The 12,028-nt window shown below is 36.8% G+C and overlaps 1 protein-coding gene across 1 annotated transcript; it reads right to left on the bottom strand.

Annotated features, from left to right (window-relative positions):
• Positions 1–1,011: 1,011 nt before the first annotated feature.
• Positions 1,012–5,180, bottom strand: LOC122667382 (sulfate transporter 1.3-like). Its single transcript, XM_043863646.1, has 13 exons — positions 4,845–5,180; positions 4,694–4,742; positions 4,400–4,607; positions 4,101–4,275; positions 3,946–4,011; positions 3,738–3,851; positions 3,542–3,658; positions 3,312–3,438; positions 2,806–3,092; positions 2,525–2,715; positions 2,116–2,201; positions 1,934–2,010; positions 1,012–1,227 (listed from the first exon to the last, which is right to left on the bottom strand). Exons 1-13 carry the CDS (start codon positions 5,178–5,180, stop codon positions 1,084–1,086), a joined length of 1,977 nt encoding a protein of 658 aa, XP_043719581.1. The 3' UTR covers positions 1,012–1,083.
• Positions 5,181–12,028: the final 6,848 nt, after the last annotated feature.

Genomic DNA, 12,028 nt, shown 5'->3' with positions numbered 1-12,028 from the left:
ATAAACTTTAATTCTGTATTCTCTTTTGTAATGAAACAGTTTTTTTTTTGTTTTTTTTTTTTTGTTTTTGTGACTTTTCAGTTCCTTTAAACCTTGGATCCTCAAATCCAAAAATATCACTATGGGCCAAAGACATGCTCAGTCATGCTATTTCCTTTTTTGACTCCCTGCTGATTCCAGTTGGCAGCTTTAAGATACTTAGATCTTGGACAAGGCTTGGGATCCTCTGGATAATCGTCGACCATTCTCCTTTCATTGGCACATATTCAGGGATAGGAATCCATTCAAAATGAAATGAATGGGAATAGTGCAAAATCTCTGTTATCATCATTTTTTTAAGGAATATTTTTCTGAGTATCCATGCAAGGTTCTTGGAATGCATTCTAGGTTGATTTTACATTCTCAGACGATAAAAGCAGCTATTTTCACCATCCAAAAATGCAAAATCGACTTAGAGTGCATTCTTATGATGCATACCAAACGCTGCCTAAATCTATTACTATTCGATGTAAATCACATAAGACAAAGGATACTTAAGATTGTAAAATAGAAGAATTTATGCATTACCATTTATGCCCCTTAAATAATAAAGAATATTGTTCCTCTCCTATATTGGTATGAAAGAGGAAAATTTTAATATGATGACAGGCTCAGTGTAACTAATCACGAACAAAATCATTTTTAAAGTTGAAAATTTTGAGTTACGTACCGATGGCAAATCTTTAACATGAGGGGATGGGAGGATTGAGTTTAGGCATCTAGCTCATTTCAAGAATTTTTTTTTTCTTGTTTATCAAACTTCAGAACATTGTCAACACTTTGAGAACAGCATCCGAAGAGTCTAATTGAAAGGTAAATATTTCAGATCCATCTTTATTAAGTGAAAAATGAATCAATGACAATGTAAAGACTCAAACATCTCTACAACCACACCACTACTATACCTATTCTCACCACATGTAAACACTCGTCCTCATCTCAATTCTACTAATGTGTTATTTGCACGCAAAGCTTTTCGCTTCTAGTATTCCAAATTGCAAAATGCTTCAGCAATGTATTGAAGATATGCACCCATCAATCTTCTCAGGCTTCTTCTAACATCTTTGGAGCACATTTTGCCACGGCATCTCTGACGGTAAGGAAGATATTCTCATCACCGATCAAGTCTGTAAACTTGGATGTGTGAAGCTTTTCCATCACCTTCGGCCCAGGATTTGCTATGACAAGCTAATGAAGACACAGGAATAATAACACACTTTTAGTTTAGGAGTATTTTTATCTTAGAAATAAATTATATGACAATTAGTTGGAAAAATGTAGTAAAAGTAAAGGCATAAAATACTTGAAATTTTTGTGTTTTTTAATAGAAATCCAGTTTGTATGTTAAGAAATACAGGATTGATCTTAATTTAATTACTAGCAATGATCATAAGTGGGGTGGAAGTACTACCAGTAAGGGAGGATATTTCCTGGGAATGATGGGCTTTCTCTATCTGTCCATAAATACTGCTGCACTGTTCCTTCCCCTCCCCCCCCCCCCCCTCTCTTTTATAGATACTAAACTTTCTGTACGAAGTTTAAGAAAATGACCTCCTTCTTTGATAAAGGTAGAAATTTTCTGTTACTTTTCTCCTTGGGAAAAATTTTAGAAAATACCACAACATTAAATAGACAGAGCCTAACCCCTGTTTGACAGAATCAAGAATTCCACCTATTTTCCTGGAACAGATAGAATCTGAGAGGGGAGGGATTTTACTGCACTGCCTCTATTTGTAGGTGTATGCCAAAGTTAAAATAGATTATTTGTAGTGTTACCAGTGTTAATTTTTATTTTAATTTTCAGTTTTAGTTTTTTTTTTTTTTTTTTTTTGGGGGGGGGGGGGGGGGAGTTTGATAGTGGGATAGAACACAGTAGAGTTATTTATCTGCTTACTTTAACATTTCTCTTCTGGAGACTCCTGTTTAGCTCTTCCATGGAATGGATGCCACTAGTATCAATGTCGATAACCGCTGTGACAAATATACACAATATTAAGAAGATGAGTTTCAAAAGAATATGTGCTGAACAAGAAATCTGATAGAAAAAAAAAAAGAGACCAATTTGTGATTGCTTACGTGACATCTCAATTATTAAGAACTGGATTCTTGGTAGGTTTTTTGCATTCAGTTGTGTCTCCTCATCTGTTAACCATCTCAAGATCCTGCAAGAAATTTGTTTTTGATGAGTTTGTTCCTGATATCTTATTGTGTTTGTCAAAGCAGTGGAAAATTGGACTGTATCAAGAGATCTAGAATTACTTGTACCAAGAGACTAGGATGGATGCCCTATATTCAAAGGTTACCTGTTCTGTTATAGGATAAAAGTAATACTCTAAACAGAATTATTGGAAGTGTGATAGCCCTACTGGATGTAGCACCATCTTCCTTAGAATTATTGACATAGTGATTTGTAACAAATTAAAAATACAAGCTGAAGGAAGATACAATGTTGATGTATTACTGTTTGTATCAGAAAGCACCTTACCTCTCCCTGACATAATTGGAGTTGGAAAAGTAAATTGCAGAATCAACTCTCACTATAAGTACTCCGGGAACCTTGGTCGCCTCCGGATATTGTTGGATGTCCCTGTAGACTGTTGTTGTGGGGATATTTCCAAGTATAGCAGTTGGTGGCCTTGTGAATGGTAGGAGTATTTTTGCAAAGGATATTGTAACCTACGACAAAGAATAATGGAGACACCATTAAGTTGATGATACTAGAATGATGATGTCAAAATATGAGAAGTTATAAATCCAAATCCTTACTGCAATCAAGAGTCCAATCTCAACAGAGTCAAAAACTGTTCCAATAAATGCTCCTAGGCAAGCAAGGAAATCAAATTTATCTGTCTTCCATATTTGTACTGCAGCCTTAATGTCGATCAGGCTAAGTACAGCCGAAATAATGATAGCAGAAATGACGGCATTTGGGGTATACGCAAAGACGGGTGTGATCAGTTCTAAAACTAGTAAAACGATGATTGCCATCACAATGTTGGAGGCAGCAGTTTTGCAACCTGCCATATAGTTCACAGCTGAGCGAGAAAAAGAACCTGCAAGTGAAGAAAAGCTCATTAATCTCACAGGCAGAAACATTTAGTTTGAGACAACTGATATCCTATCCTACATTAAATTTTAGTGTTCCTTGATGTATATAATATGCAATAATTTTCTTTCTGGGACTTTTACTACAACTACTAGGGAGTTAGAAGGTAAGAGGGAGAGGGAGGAAGCCTGTGCATACAATGGAATGAGAATAGTTCTTTTAATACCTGTTGTTACATAACAAGAAGTCACTGAACCAACAAGATTCATCACTCCTAATGACATCATTTCTTTGTTTCCATCGAGTTGATAGTCGTTGACTGATGCAAATGTTCTTCCAATAGCTATTGATTCCTAATAAACCCAAATTAAGCATTTGTAGTCAGATGCATGCAAGAAATATTGAAACATTTGAATTTGTTGAGAATTTGAGAGATGGGCATCATAATTTGCTTACCGTTAAGGCTATCATACCGGCTACGACGCCAATCCTAATACCTGAAACTAGGTATGTCCCAGTGAAATATAGTTGATTTGCGGATAGTGGATTGATACCTTTCTGTATATTGCTCACCTGCATACATTACTATACTCGTCAGTTTTTTATATTACTATTGCCTTTTGTATTGAAAATTCAAAAGCTTATTACTTACGGTTTGAACACCATTTTGCTGTGCATGGGTAATGTACACAAAAAAGGTGGCTAAGACAAGAGATGTAAATGGCGCAATTGCAGACACCCAGAAAAGCTTCTTATACTTCTTTCCCTGTTTTTCTCTCATACCGTAATGCAAAGGTCAGAGGACTTCAAACACTATAAAATCCTGGGTAAATAGAGGGTACATAAATGGGGACACTTACAATATACTTGGTAATTAGAAGGAAAATCAAGAATGATGTTCCAATGAGTATATTCTGCCAGCTCCACTGCAAAATATAGTAGTTGAGTTTAGTGACTTGATTGTATATGAAATTAAGTTCTGCTAGAAGAATGAAAGGACTGCGAGATTGCCTACCCCATGAGGCGCTGCGACAAACACTGAGGTCATAACAGATACGATGTCACTATTCGGTGTAAAGTTTACTATGCCCAGAAAACCTTTAAGCTGTTGAAGACCAATTGTAATGGCAGCTCCACCCATATACCCAATGATAGTGGCATGGGATAGGAAGTCAATCAAGAACCCCAATCTAGAGATATATAGGACCACAAAATACATTTCAGTATTGTATGATATCTTCTTCATGAGTTGTAATAATATCAAATAAACAAACAAAATCAATAGGAGATAAAATAAACATAAAATTCACAAACCTAAAAAACCCAAGTGCAGCTTGAGTAATTCCAGCAAAAAAAGTTGCTGTAAATGCTAGTCGAGTATACTCAGCTGGATTAGCAATGGGATCAATCACACTCCGGAGCATGGTTCCCATCAGGAGAGACACCACAGCAACTGGTCCAATGGCTATATCTCTCGAACTCCCCAGGAAGGCATAAACCAATGGTGGTGTAAAGCTAGAGTCTGTAGAAAACCAACCTCAAATCGATAAATGCATGAAAGGTGCAACAATCTACAGCAATTGTAACTCAACAATGCAAAAAACTTACAAAGTCCATATTGGGGAGAAAGATTTGCAAGCTTTGCGTATCCAATCCCCTGTTGTACAAGTTAAAAGAAGGGATTGTTAGAATCATTTATATGTTGAGATTATTTGGTTACTCTTATCTTAACATTATTGCTTTACTGTTTCTTAGCTACCTGGGGTATGGAGAGACTAGCAATGGTGAGTCCTGCGATGAGATCTCCTTTCAACTTTATTAAATTGTAGTTTCTCCCCCACTCTATAATTGGGAAAATTGATTGAAGGCCTAACACAAACTTTTTTGATCTGGGTTGGCCTTTGAATTCGCGTAAAGGGTCATCTGGAAAGAACATTTCCTTTGAAGCTGCTGTTATTTCCTTGAAGAGGTTCTGTTTGATAGGCATTTCCACCTTGGGAACATATGGTACTTCCTCTGCGTAGATGCGTGAGGATTGCAGGCGTGCAGCATCTATCTCCTTGGTTTCAAGCTCTTCATTGGAAGAATGAGCCATTGGAAACTGATATTATTGCTCAAGTTTTAACACAAATGCTATATTTTCACCTGTACAACAGAATAATTAACTGTCACTGATTCAAATTTTGAAATAGTATGATACAAACTCAATGGCTATATTGCGAAAATATTGGGGGAGCGGGAACAAAACAAAATGTACCACACTTAAAGAGATAGAATCCTTTTCAACAATCACAATATGGCTCTAAAAGCAACTACCTTCATAGTTGGAAAATTAAAGACCCCAATACCATATAACCCAAAAACTAGAAATATCTCATACAATCTACAAAGGGAAAAAAAAATTATACTAACTTAGCAACATACCCTAGTTTGGCTGATAAGAAATTGTTTTGTAAGCAATTCTCACCTTAACAAAAGTGGAAGCTGGGAGCTAACTTAGATGACTGCACACTTCATAGTGTGGAGTTTTCTATCATATATGGTTCCAACAGAAGTTCTTATTTATAATGGTTTCAAGTTACTTCCAATTGAAATTCTATTTCAAATAACTTCTTAAATGACCAGTAATGATGAGCCTATATGATCACTTTGTGCTGCATATAAGATTTATATTAGAATTTAAAATTATGATATATAGCTAAATTCACATTGTTGGGAAGAGACGTGGCTGAGTTGAGTTGGGTTGAGTGGAACTGAATTCACATAACATTGAATGAAAACAACTGAATTATGCAAACCCAAATGATTCATGTAGGAGGCTTACGACTTCAGGGGAGGTGTTTTTTTAATTTTTATTTTTCCTTTGATCTGTTTGTCATCTTAGATATTTTCATGGATAGTTCACAAAGAAAACACATTATGGATTCTTCCTGCCCATATGGTTTTTTTCATAATAACTAGTATTCAAAACCTATCTAGAGTCGAATGCATGTAAGGATCGGGATCCTTTGTTGCCGCCTGCCCGTGCGACCGGCGTACAGTCTCACAAATGCAGGGGCGAAATGACCACCATACCCACTGCCCGAGCACCCTGCCTAGGTGGTTTTCATGCCCTGCCTGTATAAGGCTGCAAGGCGGCCACACGAACGGGCCGCAGTAGACGATCCAAATTGATGCATGTTAGATTCTTTGAGTGTATGTGTACAATTTGGATTCTAGTCTACTTTTGAATATTGATTTTTAGATTCAAAGTTAGTAATAAGCAACATGAAATATGATCTCAATTAAACATATAATAAAGTTTGTCTAGATTCATTCACCCAAAAAAAAAAAGTTTCTCTAGATTCTAGTCTACTACGAATCTTTAATCTCATTTTCAATAACAAGTTGCCTTATTTTATTATCAAAAAAAATTAAGTTGCCTTACTTACATATGACCTCTATTAAACATGGGTAAGGGATCTACATGCCACTCGCATGCATTGGCATTCCCATGCCATGCCATGCCATGCCATGTCAATGGGTGTCGAGGTGCCTTGCAATTCATATACAGAGTTCTGGACCCATAGGGTCAGGAAGGAGGACAGAGTGTGAGAGTGATGTATACATCCATCGTGGCATGTTCATCCTTTTCCCATTAATCATAAAATAAATTTGGTCTTGACACTGTAGACTTGTGTTCAAAACCTGCCTTTATTTTAGACTGTGTCCCTATCCTCCCTCTCCATCCTTTTATGGGAAGTGTCGATATACTTCCTTATACTATATTAAGTCTCTCTATCCTCGACGCTTTTATGATAAGTGTCAAGATACTTGCTTAGTCGATTAACCTTTTGGAATTGGCGTGTGGTCTGTGTGATTACCAAAATGTCAAGATACTTGCTTATCCATGGAGACCATTTTAAACGTATGTCTAGAGTTTAATGCATGCAAATATAACTTGTTAGATTCCTTGAATGTATGTATCTCAATTTTCTACTTTGAATTTTTTTTATTTCAAATTCGGTTAGAAGTAGCTTTACTCAGATATGACCTCAATTAAACATGCGCAAAGGATGTATATGTCACTCGCATGTATTGGCATCTCTCACACCATGCCAATGGATGTTGAGGTGCCTTGCAATTCGTATACAAGGGCCGGACCCATATGGTCAATAAAGAGAGAGACTGTGAGAGCAATGTATACACCTCGGAACGTATAATACATTTGGTTTAGACTCTAAAATTATGTTCAAACACATGCCTCATCTATTAACTAGTAAGTGTCAATATTATTGCTTATTATAGACTGGTCCCTCTCTACCCTTTTTATGGGAAGTGTCAGACATAATTTCTTAGATTATATTAAGTCCCTCCATCCTTTTATGGTAAATAACAAGATACCTGCTTAGCTATATGCCTTTATGGAGGCCTGATTTGGTATGATTTTTATTTCAATTTCATAGGGTGATTTTTATTTTGAAATTTGTTTTATTTGATTTTGCACCTTATTTCAATGAAATAGAAATCAAATGAAATGATAACTGAGGAGTTGTTTAAAATAGGGCGAGACCCACGATCAAAAGAATCCCACACAAGGATGAGATGCACGAAGCCCTAAAATAAAAGGGAACCTCAGAAATGGAAAGTTGGGAAACAGAACCGGAAAACGACACAGTTCTCGATTTCTGGAAGATCTGGCTAGTCACCATCCAACAAGAGAATCCCGAGGCGGATCCGAAATAGGGATGTAATGTTAAAAATAAAACATCACTCTTCTTCTCCCGATGGTCTCACCACCACCATTGCCACCACCTCCCCACCATCACCACTGCCACTACCATTGTCACCACTACCCCCTTCCCGGCCCTACTTCGCCACCACCACCCTCTTCCAAAGAAATATTCTTAGAAATTAAGCTACCAAATGAATTTTTTATTCTTGAAATATTTTAGATTGATGCAACCAAAACAATTTCTATTTCTTGACCAAAAATCTATTTGTTGACTATTTCAGGAAATCAAACCGAAATTGAAATAAAAATCATACCAAATCTGGCCGGAGACCATTCAGAACCTAAGCTAGAGTCCAATGCATGCAAAGAAAATTTGTTAGATTCCTTAAATGTATGTGTCTCAATTTGGAATCTATATAGTATATACTTTGAATCTTAGATTTCAAATTCAGTTTTATCCTCAATTAAATATATAATAAATTGGATTCTTCATCAGCAATTTCCTTTTTCAATTAAAAAAACTCCTAACAAGTAACCACAAACCAAACCCCACGAATACCGCCATTTCACGATCTTAAAAGTCGGTTAACCTTTTGGGATTGATGTGTGATTTGTGTGATTACACTTTCATCCAAAAAAAAAAAAAAATCCCACGAATAACCAAGGCATTAAATCAATCAAAAACTCAAAGAGTCCAACTTAAATAATTTGTTGAGTACAAGATTTATCTGACCAAAATGGTATGCAACCAGAGGGAGAAAGTGCCAACTCTGTATTGATGCAAGACCCACACAACAGGGCCAGACAAGGACCCCACCAGGGCCCAACAAGGGCCCACTGGACCCATTTGAATATTTATTCATAATTGACACACATCTGGGACATACTTACGATACACCATCAACTGTTTAAATTATCAGGAAAATATGATTCCATAGAGATATGAACTAATATATGTTTGAAAGTCGAAAATATCATAATAAAAGACTAAAACTAAAAACGGCACTTCAATTACGGAATTGAATTTCTTATAATTATTAGAATTTTTTTTTTAATTTTTTAGAAGATGCCGTCATTTGGACTCGAATGTAATACGGTGGTAATGATATTACTAAAGTAATTCTTAAATTCATATACACTTAAGTATTTAATATGGAATAATGTTTTCTGTGTCGGGGGTGCAAGTTGCACCTAGACACATGGGAGTAGGCGAAATGACCACCCTATCCTCTGAATGATAGGCTCATGTGTTTGAGCACAGACTGCGCTGCGACACAAAGAACATCAACCCATTAAATATTTATTCACAATTGACACACATATGGTAATGGGTTTAGCAGGGCAGCAGGTATCCGGACCATTATCACCTCCAATTCTGACACCCTCCAATTCCCCTCCAATCCCTCACATGGGAACTGAAATGATCACTTACCCACTGCCTGGACACACTTCCTAAGGTAGTGGTTAAGTGGTCATTTCACTCCCATGTGAGGGATTGGAGGGAATTGGAGGGTGTCAGAATTGGAGGAGATAAAAATTCGCAGGTATCCTCCATGGTTGGGCCAACGAGTTGATCCATCAAACCTCTAACGTCACACAGAATGTCATCACCACGCAACAAGTGCCAGATCTTGTCCGAATGGCAATTCACACCCACTATGCAACTGGCAAAGAACCCTAAACTTAGTAGCTCCAATTTCAGTATTGTAAGCTTTCTCTCTTGTAATTAAATCAGGTTGGACTCTGAATCTTTGTATAGTTGAAGATTTTATTCTTTGATGGGATAGAAAAACTCGGTATTAGTTGGAGGAGATGCTGCGTGCCATTTTAGTAAGTGGTAGAAGGAGATATCTATTAAGGAATATTGATGCCTTATATTCTGTGGTTTGGGTTGTGGGTTATTCCGGAAGAACCATTACAAGACTATAGGACTTGATATTTTGTATTCATTGAGGATCATGGCGATCATCTGGGAAGCCCATGCTGGAGTTTGGAATGAATGGAGGGGGAAGAGTTACAATTCCAATATACATCCAAACTCCAACCCTAGCATAGCTTTAGATCATTGGTGAGTATTGATCGAATTCTCTAAAACTATGCAGTGCAGCAGTTCGAGATGGAGATGTCGACACGTGGTAGCTCGGACATCCAATGGTGCCGAGCTCAAGAAAGAAAAAAAAAAAAAAAAATAGAAGTCAATGAGCTCAGACCGTTGGATGTCCGAAATGCTAGAAGTCAACATCTCCACCCCCCCACACCACCATACTTTAGGGAATTGGGGAAGATTAAAATCCATTCAGTTATGCTCTCTCTCTCTCTTACACACAAAATCACACATACCTAATTAGGCCATTAGGGTAGGAAATCATGAATGCTCAGGTTATTTTATCCATTTCTTACAAGTGAGGTGAAAATTTATAAAGAAAACAGGATTTTATTAAATAATGCACAACAATTAAAAATAGAGAATAAAGAGTTCAATCTAAAATATTTCAAAAGAAATCCTACTAGATTTTATTCTTTCTTATTTATCTATTTTGAATTCTTAATTAAAAAAATACCTTTTATTCTATGATAATAGTTTTGTATTGCATTAAAGAATAGATTTTTTTGGTAACACATTAAAAAATAGATTATAACAACATGAGACGTACCCAATAATAGAAAATATCCGGTGCCAATGGACTACGACTGGCTTATGACAAAGAGGTCTGTCTCCCTTCTAGTTTTTTATTTTTATTTTTATTTTATTTTATTTTGGGTAGATACTGACTCCGTTTTATTAGTAACAAGAGAGTTAATAAGACTTCTAGTAAGAGAAAAGAGGGATGAACTCAAGCCACATCCTCTCACTTTCCTCTCTTTCTTTTCTTACAATCGATCGGCTCTCTAATCAATGGAGGGGAAAATTATCTCCTCCAATTCACTATTCGGCCCAGTTTCCAGTTCCTCTAATGGAGAATGGTGGCAGAGTGTTTGGGCAGGGGTAGGGTGATCATTCTACCCCCCCCCCCCCAACCCCCTTGTTAGACGAACTAGGGAACTGGGCTGCCGGACAGGGAATTGAAGGTGATAAAGATCCCACTGAAGAGTTTCTTACTAGAGATACATGGGTTCTTTTCTGTTTTTAGGGAAGGTTGATAAAATTATCACTTTGCCCAATGATATTTGAAACTTTTTTTTGGATAGATAATATTAAATTGGGAGAGAGAATGCTGCTTGGTCATGTGACGTGGAGACCAATGGGAGTGTGCACTCCCATATCCAATATTGGGACAGGGTGATCATTTCGCTAACTCTATGTCTGCACGTAAAAGCCCACAATCAAGCAACGTTCTTTTTCCCTATCAATTTATTGCAAACAAAGGGAAAGAGAAGGTGGAATGTACAAAAACCTAGTCAAATGGCTCACAATCTACAACTCCCAGTAGTTACGCTCAAGAGAAGAAACAAAAAGACAATACAATACAATCAGCAGTACACACCCACCCCACCCCACCCCACCCAATCTTGTCGGGCGCTTGTCTTCGAGGGGGAGCTTTGCATTTATCTCAAACATCCACTATAATATCTCAAACTATCAACAGTTTAAGCCTAGTCTTGTTTTGGAGTAGTCTCAAATTTCTCTCCTTTCACAATTGGTCAATATTTGAGCAAAAAGCCAACTTATCAATTGATCAGATGGGATCCCCTTCAAATTCTATTGCTTCCCGCTGAGCTTTTGACAGAACATCAAAATCAACCTGAATGCAGGGGGAGCAAGGCTCCTAATGTCTCTGCAAATTCTGCCCGTTAAGGGACAAAGAAGAGATGGTTCTGTGATTTGAGACCCATCTCAACTCTCCGTTTTTTATCCTACTTATGTTTTGGACAATTCTTCTCTATAAGACCTCCGGCCTCCTTTTTAATATTAACAATTTATTTTGTAACTTTTAGATTTTGAGTGACCTCATCTAGATTCTCATTTGATCTACCTTTGCCCTGACCACCACATATAATTAAGGCAGTAACCTCCTTATCAAATAGCAATATAGTCATAATATGATTAAATGAATGAAGTTGTGAAACCAATAAGAAAGGTGTCTTGTCCTCCTCTTTGATCTTAACATCTAGAGTTGGTAATTTCGTCAATATCCTATTTAACTCATCCAAGTGTACCCCAAAGGTGACATTTAAATAACTTATGAAAATTAATTCTTAAAACTATTTAAATAATAAGTCCTTAAGCA

Source organism: Telopea speciosissima, chromosome 7 (assembly GCF_018873765.1).
Source record: "Telopea speciosissima isolate NSW1024214 ecotype Mountain lineage chromosome 7, Tspe_v1, whole genome shotgun sequence".
Lineage (NCBI taxonomy): Eukaryota > Viridiplantae > Streptophyta > Magnoliopsida > Proteales > Proteaceae > Telopea > Telopea speciosissima.
This window is presented reverse-complemented; position numbering and strand designations above follow the sequence as displayed.